Source organism: Sander lucioperca, chromosome 4 (assembly GCF_008315115.2).
Source record: "Sander lucioperca isolate FBNREF2018 chromosome 4, SLUC_FBN_1.2, whole genome shotgun sequence".
NCBI lineage: Eukaryota > Metazoa > Chordata > Actinopteri > Perciformes > Percidae > Sander > Sander lucioperca.
The window spans coordinates 14,995,831-15,020,332 of record NC_050176.1 but is presented as its reverse complement, the minus strand read 5'-3'; the positions used below and the strand labels follow the sequence as shown (position 1 = coordinate 15,020,332).

General features: G+C 41.9%; 1 protein-coding gene across 1 annotated transcript in view; it reads right to left on the bottom strand.

The window, feature by feature from the left end:
- Window positions 1-248: 248 nt before the first annotated feature.
- LOC116042702 (P2Y purinoceptor 14-like) overlaps window positions 249-24,502 on the bottom strand; it is a 28,729-nt gene continuing 4,475 nt past the window's right edge. Inside the window, exons 2-3 of the mRNA XM_031289009.2 lie at window positions 11,370-11,626; window positions 249-875 (exon numbers count right to left, since the gene is read on the bottom strand). Coding sequence (XP_031144869.1) covers window positions 290-875; window positions 11,370-11,626 — 843 coding nt within the window. The 3' untranslated portion in view covers window positions 249-289. The remainder of the gene's footprint in view (window positions 876-11,369; window positions 11,627-24,502) is intronic.

Sequence of the window (24,502 nt, the reverse complement as noted above, 5' to 3'; positions counted from 1 at the left end):
TCAAAATTATTGTAAATGATTCAATTAAGGATTTCCATGTTCAAAATGTTTGTACATACATTCATGTTCCACACAGGATTAATTGTAATAACTTTGCCTTTGATATCATTTCATTTGTTTTACATTATTAGTTTTTAATAAAATCTTCCTTACATTATTTACAGTTATAACTTATTTTACATTATCTGATATTATTAGGCTATATATTATTTTGTGCATTACTTCATTTGCAGTTATTACCTTTTGTTTATTACATTAATGGCAGTTAAAATGTTATGAGCGGGTATTATCAGTTTCCACGCACCACTCCCAGCCTAAGCTGGGTTCTGAACCCCTTGCAGAGGATGAAGTAGATGACTGGGTCCAGGCAGACGTTGAGAACAGACATTACGACGGTCAGCTCCATCCCGTAGTAGAAAACCTTGCTCCATGAACAATGCCTCCACAGGAAAGCTTTGGGAAGGCAAATCAGGTGGTAGGGGACGAAGCAAAAGCAGAAGACACTGACCAGGACTAACATGTTTCTGCGTGACTTTGCAAGCTTCATGGAGTTGGAGGACGCCGGCTGCCTCTGCTGCGCCAGCAACACCCTGCGAGAGGTGCTGTAGTAAAAGAAGACCAGAGAGACCAGGACAAACAGGAACATGACAGTGGAGAAGACATTTATGATCCTAAAGAGCAAGGTGTGCTGGCCACTGTGAAAGCCTTGACAGCTCACTGGGACAGAGGTAAAAGGTTCCTGGGTGTGGAACGACAGGATGACGTAGCTGCTTGTCACAGCCAGGAGGAAAACCCAGGTTACCGTGGAGATGATGTGAGCAACCCGCACTGACTGAAGGATGTGAGTTCCTAAAGGTTGGACTACCTTCAGATACCTGGAGAGGAGATGCAGGCGTCAATAGGTAACTTCATTGGAAAGCCAGAGTCTGTATAAAGTAGGCCTACATAACAGCAATCCAGACAGCCTTACGGTTGAAGGCCTAGAAACCATCAAAAAGAAAATTTAGGGTTATGATCGACTAAAATTATTATTGCAGAGAGAAACTTTTTATATACACCAAATATAATAGTGTTCTTTGGCCAACCGATTTGTCCAAATCCTTCACACCTAGTAGCAATGTAATCTAATCAGTCTGATCAGTATTTATAGCACATATGAGTCTCTCAATATCACAGTCATGATTACTTTCTACAGTCTACAGTCTACAGTCACGAACTTTTACATCAGTCTGCATTGTTTTGTAACAAAATTACTTATTCAGATCAGATGTTCAAAAACGCGTGGTTTGAAATAAAACAAATCTACCTGCATTTCTTTTATTTGATTATTTGTTTGCAAAAGTTAAAATGAAGCAATGCCTTCTGGGAATTTCAAGAGAGAATCGAGTAGACCGCGTCTGTCTGCGTCTTTATATATACTGTCTATGGTCTGCGTCAGCGTGGTTGTTGGAAGTTTAAAATTGTAAATAGTTGGAAGCTATGGTTGGAAGTTGGAAGCTATACTGTTGACAAAAAAATGAATCGAGGCATCAAGCGACACAAGGGAGGGGGGGAGAAAAAGAGAGAGAAATATAAGAGAGCACTGTTGGCTGACGGTGAAAATGCTGCAAACTGACTGATTTGTTTTAGCTAGCATTAGCGCTAATACTGCTAGCATGTTAGCGACACATCTGAGCCAGCACACCAGGGAGAAAGACAGGACAGTGAGGAATATGAGGAAGAGGAAGAACAAAACGAGCAAGAGGAGGATGAAGAGATAGACATGGATAACGAATCTATGGAACAAACCAACACTGAACAACAAGCCTGCTGTGGGTCTGAATGTGGATTACCAGAAGCAGGGGCGCCGCCAGGAATTTTGGGCCCCATGACAAAAAAATCTAATGGGCCCCCTCTGCGCAGCTGTTGTCACCACATCTCTAGGACCTTACTGTCCCATCAAAAGCTTTACATAACTCTAATTAAAGGCTTGCAACTGTCTTGCTTCTTGTAGTTCAATACAGTTAATATTGTCTATATCTTACAAGCAGGCTCAGGTAAGCTACTCACTGTTTTCAATTGTCCAGCATCCAGTACAGACAGTAGGTTGTTGTTTTTTTATTTTATTTCATAATGATCATTATGTGAGAAAATAATTGTTATTAATGTGTTTGAATTTCTGTCATTAATAAATATTTCATTTTCTTTTTTGTAATGGTAAAAAGAGCAAGAGAGACAGAGAAATCCCCACAGACTCCCTGCAATGATGCTAACTGGCATGTCATTGAACACAATGTTGCTCACCTTCTTCACTGGGACAGGAAGGGGCACAGTTAGGGGGAGACTGGAGTGCTGCTGACTCATCTGTTGTTAAGTCTGCTAAAAGGACCAGGGACAATGATTTAATATGAATATCTTGCTAAACGTTTCCCTGCACTGATTAAATGGTGATTAAATGTAGGCTAACACTAGTCTGTAGCTAGCTAGCTTATTTCACTATGGACATTAAACCAACAGGTTAATACCACTCACAGACTATATGCTACCCACCTTTCTTGGTGAAAAACTGGGTTACAGTTTGACACCCTTTCCTTTGTCTTTCCTCTCTCTCTTTCCTTTTTTGAAAACCAGATTTTGATTTAACGTTACTTGGCAACATTGTGGTCACTGTAGTTCTGGCGCATCTACTGACTGCAACTAAACACCGTCACTGAGTGCGCTAAGGCAAGACCAAACCATTTCATGCAGATACAGGGGGGTGGTCGGTCAATATCAATGTTTACTTTTTGGTCAATGTGGATATTTAACTTTTACTGCCAAAAACAACTAAAAACAAAGAGATCATTAATTGTATTATTATATTTTAAATATATATACTGAATGATGATGGTTTAATAATTTTATATTAGTTTTTACCTATTTTTTGGGGCCCCTGTCAGTCATGGGCCCTTGGAATTGTCCTAACTTTTCCCCCCTATAGGCGCCCCTGACCAGAAGCAACAGAGATGGAGACCAATGCTGCAGGAGGGAGTGTAGGTACAGTAAACTTGGCTACTTCAGAATATTATATTATTATGGAGCGGCTGGCTCTGATGATTTATTCTTTTTTTTATGTCTATGTTTTGGTACAGTTGTTTATAGCATGGGAGTTTACATTCACCATCACTGGGGCTATCAAAAGCTATTTCTGTTTTTTGTTCCCAGTCCGTCACTGGCAGTTGGTATGTGGCAATTATAGTAACAATAAAGATAATGGAACTATGCCTAGAAACAATAGTCCTAGCAGTTCAGGGCATAGTAGGGGATATCCGGGCCATATGCGGAGTTTTGCGGGGGGGGGGGGGGGCAGGCCCCCCCCCTGGCGGCTGAAGCGGGTAATTGCATTGTTTCATGGCATGACCAGATATTTTATAAATATTTTAAATAACACAAAACAACTGAATTGTGGTAGGTAATACATCTGATTTCATATAGCCTAGGCCTACTGCTTTAGTAAAAAAAATATTTTTTCAGGGCTCTGGCTCTCACCTGAGACTATTGTTGACGCATATGCAGGACGCAAAAAATGAAAATGAATGTTGCACTAGTCTGGACATCTTACCGTGCCAACGTTGCAATAAAGGTTGCCTAAATGCCATGTAGCCTATATAAATTTGCTGTCAGCTTACTAATTGATTGTGCGTTTTGTGTAGATTTGGACTTTTATACGTTTTATTCCACATTGTTTAAACGGTGTGGATCTACTGATCGCTGTGGATTACTTTTTTCCGTGTCATTGGATTACGGCAAAATGCGGATCTTATTTCTTAACGTGTCTTAACGGTTTATGGTGTGACTGCGCTTGGTTTCTGCGTTTGGAGAGACATCTCAACAGACTAGAGTTCCAACACTGATTGTTCACTGTTACATTTTAGTTGAATTTAAGTGTCGGGGCATTCCGCCACATCTGTCTATTGCGTTCCAAGACAGCCGTGCCACGATTGGATTTCATAAGGGCGAATTGTTAAATTGTTAGAATGTAATTTAAAATCTTCTTTAAAAATAAACATATATGTTTATTTAGCATGTTTGTTTTATCCATATGTGCTCGCGCTGTGTTCCCCAAGTGGTAGGCCAGGTCTCAGCTTCTACAATGAGTTTTTTTTTTTTTTTTTTTTTCCCCTGGCTCGAATGTCAAACTCCGCCTATGATCCGGGCGTAGGATAGGTTTACTCTTAAATGTGGAGACGGTGTCTGCTTCCCGAACCCAGATTGGGAGCTGGTTCCACAGGAGAGGAGCCTGATAGCTGAAGGCTCTAGCTCCCATTCTACTTTTAGAGACTCTAGGAACTAGTAATTCTGCATTCTGGGAGTGCAGTGCTCTAGTGGGACAATAAGGTTCTATGAGCTCTTTAAGATATGATGGTGCCTAACCATTAAGAGCTTTGTAGGTCAGGAGAAGGAATCTTAAAGCCCCCAATTACGTTTGTAATTGTTCATTATCAAAATCTGTATTCTGCCCTACAAAGGCAAATGACCTTAACTCGCCAGAGTGTGAAACTGAGAAAAATTACTTTAAAGTTTTTTTGTTGTCCAGCCAATTGTATGATAGGCAGGACACTGAAAATTTGCCAAGTAGTTGTCATAATGAATACATTAATCTACATAAAAAAATTTAGCTCAAACTTGACCTTTGATCCTTATTCGTAAGTTACTGTATTCTGCCTTAGCATTGACCACAAAATGACAATCAGTCATACCAAGGCAAAAGACCTTAACTTCTATTTTAACCCTCTAACCCTAACCCTAGCACAATGTTATGATAACAATAGAACTTTTACTTAAAATGTAAGCAATATTAACCCTATTGGCCTCACTATGATAAAAATGCCAAAAGACCTTAACTTGCCAGAGTGTAGAACTGAGCCAGCCAAATGAGTTGTAGGCAGGATATTGGAAATTTGTCAATACTTTGTTTTTATTAAGTTATTTATCTACATAAAAATCTTAAACTCAAACTTGACCTTTGACCCTTATTCGGAAGTTACTGTACTTTGCCTTTGTATTATCTACAAGATTATAAGGGGTTATGCTAAGGCAAAAGGCATTAACTTCCATTTTATCACTCACTTGGTTGCTGATGACATAAAAGTTGTACAGGGGATAAAAATGATCAGTCGTTATTGATGATGTTGCTTGTTTTCTAATAGTGAATAAATGTCACACAACAAATTCACATTATTACTTATTACATTATATTTAATGCAAAATGCAGATGGTATACAAAAATGCAGACCAAACAAAAAACAATAAATCCCTTGTTCATCTCCTGTAGCAGATTAGTGGAATTACTACAGGTGATGTCACTGACACATGTTTAGTGTCTGTTGAAAGACAACTACACAAGTACAGAAATCACATCACAGATAATAAACAGACATTTTGGAGCCTGAATTTGAGATTGCCATTTTATGTAATCTTGGAAAAATCCAAATTTGGTCAAAACGTTGGGATGCGCTCAATGGTGTTTTTTTGCCCCCAACGGCTCCTTCCAGGCAGCGCTGCGACCGCTGCCTCCAAGGCACCTAACCCTAACCTTAACCTTAACCCTAACCCTAACCCTAACAGTCATTTTAACCCAAACCTAACCATTACCAGTGCCTAATCCAAGTGCCTTCCAGGCAGCGCTGCCTGGAAGGAGCCGTTGGGGGCAAAAAACACCAATAAACGTTGGGATGCGCTGAGGGGGGATGCAAGCAACAGTTCCATCACAGCTGACTGCAAGCAAGGAGTCACACTGCATGTACCTTTGACATTTCATGTAAGAACACATTACTGTTGATGGCTGGGAGAGATTCATACTCTTGTGAAGTGCCAGTTACCTAACAACGTTTGGGCAGAAAACACTGCATGCCCAAAATGATATTACTAAAATTACTATTACAGTTAGCCTTGATTACAAATTAACTTTTTATACTGCGCTTTTGTATTTATGTATATTAAACAGAACAGAAAAACATATCAATGACCACACCTGTGTTGAGTGTTTGGACACTCTGAGACACAAACTTCGCAACCATGGAGGGAGTCAGTCGTGACCGAACTAAGGTTTAAAGTAGGGCTGCAACTAACAGCTAACTAATTAATTCATCATTTCGTCAGTAACATATTCAAAAATATTTGAAAAATGCCTATTATAATTTCCCAGAGCCCAATGGTACTATTTCAAATCTGCTTGCTTTATCTGACCAACCACCAATAACTTAAAGATATTCAGTTGACACCAAAGCCCATACAGTACATTCAACCCCATTACTTGCACCATTCCATTGTTTGAAAACCACCATTAAACATAAAATAGGAAGAAAAAGAACAGATTTTCAGACTTTTTGGGCATTTAGAACATCTAGAAAACAATCTGAAAACACTAAGATATATGTAAAACCTTAGACATGTAATGGTTCCCTTTCTCACCCTCTGTTCTTCAAAGAAACGAGGGCCATTACTCTTGGTGATTTTCGGTGTTGCTAACAGGCAGAGAGTTCCAGAACAATCTCCTGGTGGGTGGCATGAGGGGGACCAGTTTTTTGAGGATAGCTGTCTTTTTGACATCTTCTATGCCTTTGTCCTGTGGCCTTAAAGTGGTGGGTATTTTTAGCTGATATTTATTTTGCAGGAAATCCAGCTCCCGTCAGTCCTCCTCATGGGACATCTTTGCAAACATGCTCCTCGTCACACGTGCCACGTCGCACCTGGACAACTTTAAGTTCTGCCAGTTTGGGTATCTTCTTCCCCTTGACTGCAAAATGGCCATCTGTCCAGTCCCTGATGCTTTGGTTTCTGAGCTCCGCCACCTCAACTTTCTTTGCATTTGAATCTCCCACCACAGAGATGAAGTCTTCGAAATCATAGACCACCCCTCCTGCTCTTCATTTCCAGCTCCACACCATAATGGAAACTGTCTGCACTCATAAATGTGTGCCCTGGCTCTTCTGTAGTCTGTAGTCTGATGTCTTCTATAGAGATGTTGTCCGAATTAATTAAGGACACAAGTGAAGAGAAAAGGCACCAGTTTTTATTTTGAGCGCCACAATTGTCTACCCAGTAGACCACATGCTTGATGTCCCGCTCCTTCTCCAATGCTGCTGCATAAGCCAATGCGATTTCTTTTGCACTCCGCCCTGCAATCCCCTCGTGCCAAACAACAAAGATGGTCTTCTTTTTGTTCGTCTTTTTCCCAACTGACGCAAAGGTTTCATGATATGCCACGATCCATCTTGTGAACACGGCTGACTTGACCCCAGGCATTCTTGGGAGCATAACCTTCTGCAGGTCTACACTTGCTGAACACTGATTGAAGTATCTTCAGGGCAGTCTGCATCTGACCTGTAGTGTAACCTGCTCTCTGCAGCAGCATCTTTATGTTTTTGCCACCTCTCACATTGTGGGCAATATGCTGCAGGCTCCCCCTGGTGGTCAGCCTTCACGTGCTGTTGCTGCAGAAGACAGCTCTCACACTCCTCCTCTCCAAGCTTAGTAAAGCTTATGTTGCTTAACTTCACAGCCTTACAATAAGACTCATATGAGCAGTTGTTGCCTTTTTCTACATAGTCAGCATACATTAATTTAACACTAATGTCACTGGGGAGGTAGCGGCGGCATGCGGCATGCTCCCTCCGGTAGTGGCTGATGGTTGGGTGGAAGGACTCAATGTGGTCCAGCAATGGTTTCATGTCCAGCTTGTTGGCTGGTGTATGTTTTCCTCTCTGATCCTTTGGTGGAGCAAGAGAGGCTGTGTTCTCTTTGCCCATTACTGAGAGGACCAGGCTATTGTTAGTCTGGTGGTACCTTAAAGTTGACAGAAAGAAACTTTTGCACACCTGCTGTGGGACCTGGCCTTCATCATTTAGCCTGTATATAAAAGACCTGCCCCGCCGACTTATGTTTCCATCACCACAGACTTTTGCAGTTGGTGCCTGGTTCACACTGTGAAACATGAAACAACGTTTCTCTGTGTATGGCATGTCCCAGTAATTGCCCCAGATTTCTCTCCGTCTGTCCTCTGAAAATTTTGTCGAAACGTTGTCGAAATCATTTGGATATTGAGCCATTACATAAAAAATCATTTAGATAACAGGAGCCTATGATTTACTGTTACTAGCCATCCTAACACACTACAAGCCTTTTTTCTGCTCTCCCGTTTCACTCTCCACAACGCTGTCTTCGGGCAAAAAGTCACGTCGTGAGATCGATAACAGTTAGCTAGCTAGCTAGCCTGTTTATGTTTCTTGTAATATATAATAGCCTTAATTATTCATTTCTTACCTTGATTTTGGTGTCTTCGTTTCAAAGCCATCTCCACCAAATTGTCCCTTTAGAGCAATGGGCCATTCTTAAAGCTAGGGTAAACCTTAGTAAAAACAACACTCCAATATTTGCTTTAAGATTCTGTGTGTGTCAGAAATACTTAAGATTAGATGACACAACACCGTAACTCCAACGTGGCAAAGAGTAACTTCGATTTGATGGGCAGCAAAACAAAGGCAGAGTACCTTAACTCAATTTGAGCATTCTGAAGCGCCATGAAACAAAGGGCTTTTGAAGTTACGGCAAAGACAACACACAATTGTATCCCCAAAACAATAAAATTGAGTCAAGATATTTGTCCACATGATAAAGCAGATCTTTAATGTTCCAAGAATGACAATAACGCATTTTCGACCAAAATTGAGTTACGGTCTTTTCGCTTTGCACGGCAGAATTGCCCTTCACAAACTTGTCCTTTAGCAGAGCCTTCAGCTATCAGGCTCCTCTCCTGTGGAACCAGCTCCCAATCTGGGTTCGGGGGGCAGACACCGTCGCTACATTTAAGACTAAACTGAAAACTCTCCTCTCTGATAAAGCTTATAGTTAGGGAGTGAGGAGTTGCAGTGAACGCCTAGACCGGCGGGGCAGGGTGTATAGCTGCAGACACAGCACCCCTGCTTCTCTCTGCTTCTCTTTACAGTCATCAGATTTACCTATCGTATAATCAATAATATAGTGCCTCTCCTAGTTATGCTGTTATAATTCTAGACTGCCGAGGAAGTTCCTTCTTATGACACGCTCTTTTCTTTTGTTTCCTTTTATGCACATCCTGTCCCAGAAGTGCTTGTTACTAACCTAGCTCTGGGGAGTTTACTCCCCGGAGTCCTTATGTTTCTTCTTCGCCCAGAACATCACCTCGGATTAGGGTGACACCAAGACCTGGGTCTTGGGTGCAGCTGTGGCTATGGACCTGCTACACCCTGCTACGCTCTGCGATTCCCTGCAATGCCCGGCTACGTACTGCTGCGTCCACCACGTCCACCCATGCTCTGCTGTGCCACGCTACATCCCGTACTGTCATAACCCCAACCGTCAGACACCGCCCACCAAGAGTCTGGGTCTGCCGAGGTTTCTTCCTAAAAGGGAGTTTTTCCTTGCCACTGTCGCAATAGCCACTGCTAATGCTTGCTCTTGGGGGAACTATTGGAATTGTTGGGGCTTTATAGAGTGTGGTCTAGACCTACTCTATCTGTAAAGTGTCTCGAGATAACTCTTGTTATGATTTGATACTATAAATAAAATTGAATTGAATTGAATTGAATTTTTCATGAATATTGACCACCACCATCAATTTCAAGTATTCCTATTAGCTTGGAATTTTACATTTGCACTTGCATGAACTGGGGTAGATGCAAGCCCCCAGGAAGAGCACCATGTCTAAAAGCCACCATGGGCTTGGCGGACTAGTAACAGTGGTACTGCACCCCATGGCCCAGAAAGACTTTTCACATAGACTTTGCATGGCGAAAGAAACTTCTATATTTCAGCTTACCAGCCGAACAATTAAAGGGTCCTTGTTTAAAACGTCACGTTTTTAACATTTTTAAAATTCGCTAGTAGCCGAATCCACAGTTATTAAACTAGGTATGACGAACGCGCATTATGGACGCGAGCAGAGCCGCGGGACTGCGCCCGCCCGCTCACATTACTGTTCTCCCAAGGTCCTGTAGCTGTAATAATGGATAGAGCTAATGGTTGTAATTCACCATGTGTTCTATTAATATGTCCATGGTATTATCTTCTGATACACCCGAGGGATGTATGTATGCTGTAAAGCCTGTAACGTTGATGTAACGTCATGTATGAAGCGTTTCCTAAACTGGCGGGGCTATCGGCTAATAGCTATTAGCGGTAGCTAGCATGGATGTATTAAGAGAACGGCAATACCATAATTAGCTATATGCCTACATAATGTTACTACAGACATAGCTAGTAATTACATTGCCTTGGTTCTCTCTTATGATACATCCAAGGGCTGTATGCTGTAAAGCTTGTAACGTGGATGAGAGATGAAGCCATGGAGGAGCTCTGTTCACGAAACTGCAGGCTAACTAGTGCTAGCTAGTAGCACGACATAATGATTAAATCTCCTTGGTTGTCTAAATACATCCATCGTTTATTTAGATAAACATGTAAATGATCAGGAACAACGAAAACACAATGTTTAACATTAGTGAATATTTTAGACAATGAAAACGGCGAGTTCATGAGTTCGCCACTTGTAAGAGACACGAGAGAGAAGCTCTTGAACGAGCATGTTGCTACCAGTTGCTACGACAACACAAACAAACTGTTGCTGGTGCGCATGTCCATCGTGATGTCATGGGCCAGTTAACGCGGAAGAGCCGAGCTCCGTGTTTGCTTTTCTTAGATCTTGTCAGTACATGCGCTGCAGCATTCTGGATCAGCTGGAGAGTCTTAAGGGACTTTGAGCAGCCTGATAATAAGGAATTAAAATAGTCCAGCCTTGGAAAAACAAATGCATGGACTAGTTTTTCTGCATCGTTTTGAGACAGGATGTGTCTAATTTTGGCAATGTTAGTCAGGTAAAATAAAATGGCGGTTCTTGAGATTTGTTTTATGTGGCCATTAAGGATATATCTAGGCCAGTGCAATGCCATCCAGAGTAGCTATATCTTTAGATAATAAGCTTCGGAGGTGTTTAGGGCCCAGCACAATAACCTCAGTTTTGTCTGAGTTTAACATCAGGAAATTGTAGAACATCCAGGATTTTATGTCCTTAATGCATGCTTGAAGTTTTACTTACTGACTGGTTTCATCTGGCTTGATTTATAGGTATAATTGGGTATCATCCGCATTACAGTGAAAGTTAATAGAGTGTTTCCTAATAATATTGGCTAGAGTAAGCATATAAAAGATTAATAGAATTGGTCCAAGCACTGAGCCTTGTGGAACGGCATGGCTAACTTTAGCGTGCCTGAAGGATTCATCGTTAACATTAACAAACTGAGATTGATCTGATTAAATTGTGAAGACTGTTTTAGGCAACATGAGATTCAAACTGGCTTACTGGCTTGGTCTACCTGTTAGCGGCTATGTAGCCCATGAACATGATGCTGGCGTACATGTTGAGGATTAGGACGGAGGCGCCAAAGTTGCAGTCAACTTGGTGGAAGGTGGCAGAGCTGGTGGCATAGTTGGTGATGCGGATGGGGAGACTGAGGCAGAGCAGGAAGTCAGCAGCTACCAAGTTCTTCAGGTAGATCATCATGCTGCTGGACGGCTTCTGCTGAGCTCGGCAGAAGTAAAACATCATGAAGCCGTTAAGGAGGAGACCCACCTATGAAGAGAAGTGAACAGAGTGAGGATGAAGCTTTACAAATTACAGTCAGTCAAAATAATTTTGAGCTGACCAAAGGATTTGATCTGATAGACAGAAGTTAATTATTTTCTATACCTAATAGCATAGCTTTTTAACACAAGTCAGTTAGAAAAAGGTGAAGATACATTTAGCTGTCACTACACTTTTATGTGCCCAACCAAAAAACAACCATGATACTATCATTGTCTTGATACTATCTTTGTCTTGGCTGCCTCAGAGTCTTTAAAGGTTGTGCAGAGGTCTGGTTACATGCAAAGGGCCAGTGACATCAGTTAGTTAGTCAGTTTTTTTTCTTGATCTACCCATGTGTATGTTTTGTGCTTCAGTTTTCTGTTTTACTTTGTCTGTTTTTTCTGTGTGCTTTACTTTCTGACTTGTGTTTTCTCGCCTCTGTGATTGTCTGCTGTATGGGATTATTTTTGTGACTATAATTTCAAGCAAAACTTCTCAAGTATCAAACAAAAAACACTAACTCAAGCAAAAAAAGTGTCACCTCAAAATTAAAACTTGCATACAAAACATTTGTGTAAACTATTGGCAGTGGCGCAAAAAGTGGGTATGCGCTATATGCGGCGCATAGGGGTGCAGGAGAGGGTGACACGGGAATCAATTGTCGCTCCCATCCCATTCCGAGCTCACGAAAATACTCCCGTCATATCCCGATCACAGGACTGCCCCCCCCAAAAAAAATCCTGTCCTGTAAAATCCTGAGAGAAAGACTCCTGAATCCCGTCCCGCTTCAGTTTTGTTCCCTAGTTGTCTAAAGTTATCAGACTCTGTCGCGGACACAGTCTGGAGGATAACTAGCCAGTTGATATCGCGTGTGTGCATTTGGTTAATCGCGGTCAAATCACTGAGGTTGCCTTGGGAATTTAGGCTACAGTATACATGCATTACCTGCAGGCCTAGGCGATTTCATTACGTAATTCCTAACGGAGATCTTCTCACACTCAAAACACACATATCTCCGTCCTGCTCCCGCCCGCTCCTGTTGATTTCTATGCTCCAGGGGCGGATTGGCCATCGGGAATACCGGGAACAATCCCGAACGGCCGGTCCAGTTTTTTTTTTGTTTTTTTTCTTTCATACGCGACCGGCCTGGCCGGCCGTGTGTGTGTGTGTGTGTGTGTGTGTGTGTGTGTGTGTGTGTGTTTCAGACTGGGCCAAACCAATACTTTCAATCTTGAGGGGGTATACGAGCGGCCCCTCATAACTTGGACTGATCCTCGTTTTTCCTGACATCCGATTGGCTCAAATTTAAGGCGCCGAAAAAAGAGTTTACTTTCAGTCAGGTTTGGATTTGTATGAATGTATGGATAGTATGGATGCAACAGAGACAGACGTTAAAAAATGGTGAAAAGAAAGAAAGAAGAGAAAGAAATGGGTGGGGCCGAAAAAATAAGAATGAAAAAGAAAAAAATGTTGGCACAAGAGTAGGGATGGGCAATACCACACTTTTAGGATTCGATACAATACCGATACTTTTTCTTGCATTTTCATCGATACCGATACCGTTAATTTCTTATTGGCAATTTTTGTCAGTAAAAATATTATTACATTTAAGACAAATACAGACCATTTATACAAAATGTATTATGGTCAATACATAATAAAATTAAAATTAAAATAAATAACATAAATATGAATTAAATAAATTAAATATGAACAAAAACATACACATTTTCAGGCCCTTGGCTGTGTCGCTATCGGCTGTGTCGCACGTTGACGCTCATTCGCTCGTCTCCTGTCACGTGACATGGGCCAGCTCAATACGCCGCCAGGTACAGGGGTGTCCCGGCACATAGTAATTTAAGTAAGTAATCTAAAACAGCTGAAAGTGATGCATACACCCCCAATTATTATTTTTTAGTTTATATCGATATTTTTTTAAGGAAATCAATGCCAAATGAGTAGCGTGAGTATATCGATCTATCGATACCACAGGATCGATACGCCCATCCCTACACAAGAGGCAGCTAAATGCGCCAAATTAACAGACCTTTTCCGTGAAAAGGGTGCTGTGGCAGGAGGTAACGTTACAGTTGAGGAAGAAGGACCCAGCAGCATGGACAGGACAGGTGCACAATTAGTGATGTGTTTATTATACACTGAAATTATTTATATTTGCATTTAAATATAGGCATATATATTATATAAGAGATAATGTAGAGCGAGGCGGTTTGCTATAAAAACGATTGTATTAGTTTCGTGCCATGAATGCAGTCTGTTATTGCTTGATAACAGTCCGCTCAAAGCAGAGCGTTGCCATGGACACGCAGGATTCTAACCGTAGAGACAGAACTATTTTCTTTAGCGGAAGCAATACAATCGTTATTTAAAACAATAAACTCCTTTTTAAATCAATACTGTGTGTCAAATTATTGATTTATTTGGTAGGTAGGTAGCCATGTAATAAAAATGTGCTGTTTTGATGTTATAGCCATGTATCCCTTACATATTTATAGATATATTATATAATTTTGCAGTGTGTCATCACACACAGACAACATCCTTCTATAAGCAAGGAATCTCTGTATCTCTGTATGTATATTAGCTGTATGTATAATTGTACATACATATATTAGCTGTATGTATAATTGTGTCAAATTATTGATTTATTTGGTAGGTAGCCATGTAATAAAAATGTGCTGTTATCATGTTATAGCCATGTATCCCTTACATATTTAGAGATATATTATAAACAGCAGTTTGCAGTGTGTCACCACACACAGACAACATCCTTCTATAAGCAAGGAATCTCTGTATCTCTGTATGTATATTAGCTGTTAAGGTCAGTGATGGAGAGGGACAGGTTGAGGATGACCCCTGCAGTCATATTGATGAGGAGGGAGAGAAGGAGGAGGAGCAGGAGGAAGGAGAGCAGCAAGAGAAAGAAGAGCAGGAGGAGGAGAATGGAACCAGTATAAAAACAGTGACAGGTACAGGGGCAGTGTCCAGGGCTGGGTAGGCAATCATATTATGCATAGATAGAAAAATATATAATGATGTTCTTCTCATGCAGTACAACCAGTAAAGACAGAGGCAGGGTCCAACACAGGTGAAGATGTGCCATTCTGATTCTCTTTATACCATAAAAACACTATTAGAATTAAAATAACTGCAAAAAATCCTTCTGCTCGTGCACCAAGGGCACTCGCGTAAAAGGCCTCTCCATCTTAAAGTCCCGGGCTGAATTTCAGTCCCAGTACGGCCCTGCTATGCTCTATTCCATCCCTATCACATTACCAACAGTGAAATTGACTCCCGTACCGCAGGACTCCCGCGACCCGCGGGAGTCCCGAAAAATTGTCACCCTCTAGGGCGCAGCACCATGGGGTCACCAAAGCGATGGTAAAAAATTTAAAAATATTTTTTGGGTATTTTCTATATGCAGCTGCGTTTCTAAATAATTCCTGCATTTCCTCAATGTTATATAACATTTTAGAGGACTAACAGGCTAGAGTAGGCCAGTGGCTGATGCAGAACGTGACAGATGGGTGGGCCTGGATTAAGTCAAGGTGGGCCTGAATCTAGGCAGTTGTCCCGAATCATCCACATAGTTCCCGAATCCAGGAAATTATACTAGAGCAGCAGTCTTAATTGCCTGATGAAACATTTTGCACAGGGCTTAAAGGAGAAAAAGGGAATTCATTATAGATGGATTATCATTTTCGTTGTTCAAGATACTGCTCGTTCAACTTCCAATTATGATTAACTATCTCATATTTTTGACTAGGCTAAATAAGCCAAAATATCAACAAACTACTATTTTCAACATACTAGGTCATAATTTTGACCTTAAGCAAAACATTATTTTATCTCATGTATTATTTTCTTCTCCCTGTAGAAATGTGTTTCTTTATGTTGAACACTGGACACATTTGAGCAGAAGAGGACCGTAAAGTGCTCTGATATTGGTGAATTTGCGTTTCTAGGATGGCGAAGGAATGTCCCGCCCTTATCCACCTCTGATTGGCTGGTACCCGCTGCCTTCGTTTGTTGAATTTGTTAGGTTTAGGCATGAAAAAGGAGATTGGTTAAGGTTAGGGTGAGAATACCAGAGTAAGCCAATCAGAGGCAGGGTAGGGCGGGACATGGCTTCACCCTCCTAGGAAACATAAATTTGGGTTTTTATTTACCCCAAAAAAAATGCATAACACAATATAAACCAAGAACTTAATATCTAGGCCTCAAAAATAGGTCAACTCAATACAACTTAAACCAAAAATAGCGACAACAAAACTAGAAAAACTGAACTCAACATAACTGACCTCCTGAATGAGACAAAAAGGGAACATATATATACTAACTTGGCCAAACCAAATAACACACAGGGGAAAACCAAAATGGACATAATTGCAACTAATACAAATAAACCCAACCTAAATCCCCCCTCCAGCATGGCATCTGATGGTACGGCCCAATTGGCAGGCCATAGTATATAACAGTCCTTCACCCTTGGCCACACCTTTTCTGCACGGGGAAGGACCTCACCACCAGCATGGTAACAAAGACAGAAAATAATGATTAATATAACAAAAACCTTACAATGTAGAAAAGAGTGCATTCCATTTAAACCATATAAAGCTAAAGGAAATAAACGTAGATTATGAATTAACCAAACAGTGTAATGTGTTTGTTTTAAAGTCTGAATTGTTTGGGGTGTGGCTGACTGCACAATAAATTAATATGTGTACTAAAAAGCATGGGGTGAAATTGTGTACCATATTACCATTGCTGGCTGTTTAACCTGTGTGGCTTAGGCCATCACACACGCCCCCCCCCCCTTCAGGACTCCCGCTGGAACTGCGAGAGAGGTAGTCATCTTTGAGGTTGTTCTTGCCTGGGAGGTGCTGGATGTTGAAGCGGAAAGGTTGGAGTGCCAGGTACCACCTGGTTATTCTGCCATTGCTGTCCTTCATCCTTTCCATCCACTGAAGAGCTTTATGGTCAGTCTCAAGGGTGAATTCCCTGCCTAGGAGGTAGTATTGTAAGGAGTCGAGAGCCCACTTGATAGCCAGGGCCTCCTTTTCCACAGTTGAATACTGGACCTCTCTTGGGAACATTTTCCTGCTGATGTAGGCAACTGGATGGCGGTCGCCGGGTGGTCCCTGGAGAACCACAGCCCCCAGACCCCTATCGGAAGCATCCGTTTGCAGAAAAAAAATGTTCATCAAAATTTGGACTGTACAAAACTGGTTCCTTACTTAGTGATTGCCGGATGTCATAGAAAGCTGCCATTGCGTCCTCTGTCCACAGGATCTGATTGGGACACCTGGATCCAGTCAGGTCCGTGAGAAGAGCTGCCCTGTTGGAGGACTGCGGTATGAAGCGGTGGTAGAAGCCTGCCATGCCCAGAAAAAAATCGGAGTTGTTTCTTTGTCTTTGGCAAAGGACATGACTATGGCCTGGATCTTGTTGACTTATGGCCGTATCACCCCATTTCCGATGATGTGGCCCAGGTATGCTGTCTCTGCAGCAGCAAAGACACTTTGATGGGTTTATGGTCAGCCCGGCAGAGTGGAGACAGTCTAAGACAGCCTGCAGATGTTCCAAGTGCTCCTTCCAGGTGGTACTGTAAATGACAATGTCATCCAGATATGCAGCTGCAAAACCAGTGAAGTCACATATTACCTGGTCCATGAGCCTCTGTAAGGTAACAGGAGCTCCATGCAACCCAAATGGCAGGACCGTAAACTGGAAGAGACCCAATGGAGTCCTGAAGGCTGTCAGCTCCCTGGATCGCTCAGTGAGTGGAACCTGCCAATAACCCTTGCACAGATCTATTGTGGTCAAGTATTTTGCTTTGCCGAGTCGTTCAAGCAGTTCATCAATTCTTGGTGTAGGATAGGAATCAAACAGAAACTGAATTTAGGTACCTGAAGTCATTGCAGAACCTTATGCTGCCATCCTTCTTTGGCACCAGGACCACTGGGTGACACCACTCACTTCTTGAATTCTCAATGATCCCCAGGGACAACATCAGGTGAAACTCCTTTTCCAGTGAAGCCAGTAGGTGTTCAGGGATCCTGTAACTAAGTCGTCTCACTGAAGCCCCTTCTTTAAACAACAATGTTATGTTCAACAATATTTGTCCTACCAGGATTCTTCTGGAATACTTCTGAATTACAGATGTCTCTCACCTGGAGCTGCTTGCCTTCAGAGAGGTGGTCGAAGTCATGGTCCACTGGAGCCCCAGCTGAAGGTAAGTATTGTTCATCCACTTCCTCTTCCACATCTCTGATGAGCATCACCTCTTTTCTTTCTGGTCGCTGCATCCACTCCTTCAGGAGATTTATAGGTAGTATCCTACCTGACCGTGGCTTCCCTGGGGTTGACACCTGGTATGTGGTGGGCCCTAGTTTCTTCAGAATCTCAAACGGTCCTTGCCACTTTGCCAGAAGCTTTTTGTCATCACTGGGGAGGAGCACTAGCACTTTCTGTCCAGAGTTTAAGGACCTCTGCCGAGCCGACTGATCGTACCAGGACTTCTGCTGTTGCTGGGCCTCCACCATGTGTGCTTGGGCAAGCTCACGCATTTTCTCCAGTCGTTCCCTCATCTGGACAACATAGGATATGACATTAATGGATTCCCCCCTCACATTTCCTCCCTCCCAAATCTCTCTCATCAGTGAGAGAGGACCTCGCACTTCATGCCCGTACAGAAGTTCAAACGGAGAGAAGCCAGTAAAGGCTTGGGGTACTTCCCTGTATGCGAAGAGGAGATATGGCAGCCACTGATCCCAGTCTGTACCGCTGTTGTTGACAAATTTCCGGAGCATCTGCTTCAGGGTCTGGTTAAAGCGCTCCGTCAGTCCATCTGTTTGGGGGTGATACGGTGTGGTCCTCAGGCTTCTTATTCCAAGTAACTGGTACAGCTGTTTCAGCAGCAAATACATGAAGTTAGTTCCTTGATCAGTCAGGATTTCCTGTAGGAAAACCTACTCTGGCAAAGAACTGTATAATAAAAGTAGCATAATCTGTTATGACCAGCATGTAACGGTTTCCTGCTTTGCTCCTTTCAACGGGGCCCACAATATCCATTCCCAGCTGTTCAAATGGGGTGCCAATGATGGGTAGGGGTTGGAGAGGAGCTCTGGATGGAGTTTTAGCAGATGTTATTTGACACTGAGGGCAATTTCTACAGAATTCAGCTACATCTCTGCACAGACCCGGCCAGTGGAAATGGCGTTTGACATGGTTTTATGCTTACCCAGGTGGCCAGCCCAGGCAACAGAGTGCCTCAAGGTAAGTATGTTCGGTCTAACTGCTTGGGGAACCACTAGCTGCAACACTGACCCCTGTTGATGATACAGCATGCCATTTTGCAGAATATACTCATCTCTGTTGAAGTCCAGCTCAGCTTCTGGCTCCTTCTCCTTTGCTTTCTGAAAGAGAGACACTAAAGATGGATCAGCTTTCTGCGCCTCAATTATGTTCACTGGCATTTTAAATCCTAAGGGTAACTCTGGTTCAGGATTGGTTAGTGGTTTCACAACAGTGTGTTGGAACTTCTCCTGCCGTCTCTATATATGAGTTTTACCAGACTTCCCGGGTGCTGTCTCCAACTCATCATTGTAGAAAGGCAGTGCACAGAGAGTCTCAGCATGGTCATTTGATTTCTTTGCCTGTGCTCTGGTAACAGCCGCATTACATTTCCGACTTTGGTCTAACTCCAACAAATCAAATAGCACTGGAAGATCTTGCCCTAGTACAGCAGAAAAAGGTAAGCAATCAACAACTCCAACGTTCAACAGTTAAGTTTGCCCATCTACTTTTATGTACATGTCAGCTGTTGAATATCTATTCTCATCTCCATGTACACAACAGATAGGTATGGTGTCTTGGGTGCTGATTATGTTGGGGGGTACAAACTTCCTGTGCACAAGAGTCTGATCACTTCCAGAATCAAGCAGGGCCTTAAGAGTTGTTTCATTCACTTCAATGTTTGTCATTTTAATAGATTGGTCCTTCTTGAGCTCAGGTTCTTCCTGAGGGCGTGGTACAAAGCACATTTCTGTCATTTTAGCAGAATTTTTAGGGCACATAGGTTTTGTATGGCCTTCTACTCCACATACAGTTGTGTTCAAAATAATAATAGTCCAACATCACTAACCTCATAAATCAATTTTTTTGGTAGAAGTGATATTTCTACATGGCAAATAATTTACTAGTAAGTGTTGTAGAGTCATAGAAAACCAACAGACCCAACAGTCATGACATGCATGCTGCTCATTCTGTGTAATTGAATCTGTCATTGAAAGGGGCATGTTCAAAATAATAGCAGTGTTGTGTTCAATTAGTGAGGTGATTGATTCTGTGAAGAAACAGGTGTCAATAGGCTTTATGCACGGAAGGCTCTTTAGAACTTCCACTATATAGTTATTTCTTAGCAGTAGGCCTAATACATAAGTGATGGAGAGATGAGAAAGTCGTATATATTTCAGCGTCGTGAGGGAACTACAGCCGTGCACTGCTGTGTCCCTCTGTGTTCATCGTCAGCAAAATTTAATTTGTCTTTGAGCTTCCACACTTTCCCCTCCGACCATCAACAACGTCAAAAATGGATTGTGAAGATCAGAAGAGAAAAGTTTGTTATCTCTCACCACACTCGTGTGTGCAGTAGACACTTTGTGTCAGAGGACGTCGTCGAGCCGGCGGCTGAAGGGGGTAGAAGGAGGCTAAAGCCAGGCGCCGTTCCTGTCTTGTTTCCCTGGAATAACTTCTCTCACGGAAAAGTAAGACTTGGGGTACAGGAGCGGATCAGAGCCAGACTGGAGAGGATGGAGACCGACAAAGTTGCTGGCACTCTTTGTGCCAATGATCATGATTATTGTTCAAGGCCGGACCCTGCGTTTGTGGACTTGGTGATCTCTGAGATTGAGAGTCTTCGGGATGAAGTTGCCCAGCTGAGGCAGCAGCTGGAGCAACTGTCACTCACGCAACGTTTCGGGTTACAGCGATTTGGTGGCTCGGACACAGACATTCATTTTTACACAAGGTATGTAAAGCTAGCTTTTTTCGTAATTTAATAGGCTATACTATTATAATACCTGCTAAACTATTCAGGGCTCGACATAGACGGGATTCTGAACAGCAATGCCCGCGCTACACACACACACACACACACACACACACACAGCAGAACCGAGGTGTGTGCGTTAATTAACGCGGCACATGTAACTGACTGGAAACCGTACCGATGATTATTTACAGCTGCTGGTGCAGATGAACAAACGCTACACTCATTACTGTAATTAGCCTACAATAAACCCTCCATGATTAAAAAGTAGCCTAAATACTTGACAATACCCACCTACCTGTTCTACAGGCATAAACAGGCCTTTCTTTCTGCAAGCATTTTCCACCAATCAGGACACTGCATACTACAACAACGTTTCAGTAATCAAAGACTTTAACCATCACTCCTCAGTGAACTGTTCCCTAATCTGAGATAATTTTCTAGTTAAGTAACCTATCTAAGTCTAGAAAAAATTCTAGACCTTGGAAAAATGTAGTTGATGACCCCTGGTCTAGCTTTAGCCTACTGCTAAATTTTTTTTTATGTTGAGCCCTGCTATAGTGTTAGTGTGTTCAATTCAAAAATGCATAATGCAGCCTACCATTTGTTTTCCTGTATGCACGTCCATTTGTCTAAGTTACAGGTTCACCTCTAACCACCTGTAGGATTGTGAGCATGGTACAATAATAATAACTAGTAGATTTAATAAAAGCTTCCTATTTTCACTAGACCTACTTTTGTTTTTTACAGATTTTCATCTTATGACCATCTGATGTGGTTTTGGCAGGTCATCGAACCATCGCTGCAGTACATGGTTCGGGGGACCAGAACAAGACCTGCAGAATTCTTTGACACAGTTATCCCCCTAAACATGTTTGGAAATATTAACCAGCTGTATGTAGTCGCATGCTTCCTATTAAATTACCAGAATGGTCCACTTGTAAAAGCCTGGTCTAAGTAGAGGTGTCAATATGTTTGTGGCGTGGTACTGTGGAAGGCAGAGCATTCAAAGAATATAGTTATTGTTGTTGTTATAGTTGTTAATGTTATTGTTTGTTAAAACCGTTACCATTGACTGTATATAAAACACAGTTGATGGCCGTACCACATATAATTTTGCTACAGTGAAATTAAAAATAAAATGATGCCACAGCCTTTCTTTAGGGCTTTCACAAAACATTGTGTATTTTGCTGTGGTCATTACAAGCAGCACTTACACAATACTGTGTTTAGATACAAATAAATAATCTCAGAACAAATGAACATAAGAAAATATGTAATTGAAGGTGACATGTTCTACTGAAAACATACAACATAACTGATCAGTTAAACAGGTAGTAATGTTCTTATCAGAAATGAATGAACACATCTGTGTTCTGTAGCTTTACGCTACAGTGCGTGTGTGTGTGGCCAGACACAGCAGACACAGAATGTAGCAGAAATATTCAGTTTAACTCAAGTTACACAAATGTACAATAACTTATTTAAGGATGATGTAGTCTATGTGCGAACCTGTTGAGAATTGATTGAAATATTTTAATTGTGGAAGTGTTATAAACAAACATTACCTGGGTCCTGGGTTTGTGCCATTGTTGCTCAGACCCTGTGCAGCTGTAAGTAGGGGGGACAGCTATTGCTCCCTGTTGGCTGTAATGTGATGTTTGATACAGCAATGCTGCAATGTGACTGCATAGCGCAAGCCCTGCCACACATGAGCACTGGCATGCCAGCAGTTCAACAGGCTTAGAGTCTTTGAGAACAATCTGTAAAATAAATGTATACAAGTTGGTAAAGTAACCTATATGTTTTTGATGTTCAGGTATGTTAGTGTATGTTATATAACTAAAATACATAACCTACTGGAATTTAGTCACTGGTGTGTTTAAGCCCACTTGCTGTGTGCGGGTGAACTAATATCTTGATACTGCAAATACCATTCATTCCTAAAATGCATTTTTTACAACACTGAACCTGCTCTCATTTCCCTACACTTAAGTTTTGTGGTCTCTCGCCTTTCCTCATTGACCTGAAGCAGCTTGCCCTCACAGACACCTCTCCTGACTCGTTCTTGTCAAAAACTGAGAAACAGAAACAAATCCGCGAGCATAACAACATAGCTTTAATACACTATTTTTATGACTGCAAGCCTGTTTATCTCAAAGAGCAGGAGCTCACATACATTTCACTGCTAATATGTGATTTAACATGATTATATTATATTGTTCGATGTTACATTATAAACGTTAACATTATTGCTATGTAACGCTACTCTCGCAGAACATCAGTTAACGTTAGGTTAACGGTAACGTTGTACACTTACCTTCATAGTCATGAATATAGCTGGTTATGTACAGCTTAAATCCTTTTTCTTTTTTGCTTAATGCCGTGGTTGAGTAGGCCTTAATAAGACGGTGTACATCGTTGATAGTGACACGGGGTAAGTCTTGAAGGCAACAAGTGTAGAAAGTCATTGTTTTGGTTTTGACGGCTCTGACAGAAAGCTCACCTGACGACAGACGACCGGAAGTGATTGGGCTGGCTTGTCCGTAACCAGGAAGTAACTGTGCATATAGCCCATTATGGCCCATATTTAAGGAAGGAAGGAAGGAAGGAAGCAAATGTGCATGCTGGTTATAGTGCATTTCACACTGAAATACTCAGCAAAATGGGTCGTTCCAGACATTGCTCTGAGGAACAACGGACTTTGATTAAAAAGTTGATTGGAGAGGGGAAACATATAAAGAAGTGCAGAAAATGATAGGCTGCTCACCCAAAATGATTTCAAATGCCTTGAAATGGCATCCAAAGCCTGAACGATGTGGGAAAAACGGTCAACTACCATTCGAATGGATCGAAGAATAGCCAAAATGGTAAAGGCTCAACCAATGATCAGCTCCAGGAAAATCAAAGAAGACTTAAAGTTACCTGTGAGTACTGTTACGATCAGAAGAAGGCTATGTGAAGCAAAGCTATCAGCTAGAAGTCCCCGCAAAGTCCCATTACTGAAAAAAAGACGTACTGAATAGGTTGAAATTTGCCAAAGGGCACATTGACTGCCCAAAGGAGAAATGGCGCAACATTCTGTGGAGTGATGAGAGCAAAATTGTTCTTTTTGGGTCTCGGCCCGGAGTCGGCCGAAAGAGGATCTGGAGATGTTCGGGTCTGAACTTCAAACTGAAAAAGCTGAAACTGGTGTTGCATTGCTCTAAAACGGTGTTCTTGTCTTGCATTTACCTCATTCTGCTTTGCCTCTCGGGCCTCCTGCTGCCCCATGTGAGCATGAAGAATGGCCATCACATCTGATAAAGTTGGCTCCTTACCCTCTGTGCTATCCACCCCTCCAGAAGCTCCATTTTCTTCTTCATTGGCTTGCCCTTCCTGAGCAACTGTTAGGCCTGCCGGTCCCCCTTTGGCTCCTTCCACCTTTTCCTCGAGGCATTTTCCTCTTCTTGGGTTGGAGGGGAGAAAAATAATAACAAAAAAAAATTACTCCTGTTTCCTCCACTGGATGATCCCACCACTGCCACCAATTGTCATGGACCAAGCAGTAAAACAATGAGAAAAACAGGAGTTTGTTGAAAAAGTGGGTTTTTCAACAAAAATAGATGTGAACTCAACAAAACTGACCTCCTGAATGAGACAAAAAGGGAACATATATATACTAACTTGGCCAAACCAAATAACACACAGGGGAAAACCAAAATGGACGTAATTGCAACTAATACAAATAAACTAGGGCTGTCAAACGATTCAATTTGCTTAATCGCGATTAATCGTTGAATTTCTACAGTTAATCGCGATTAATCGCATGT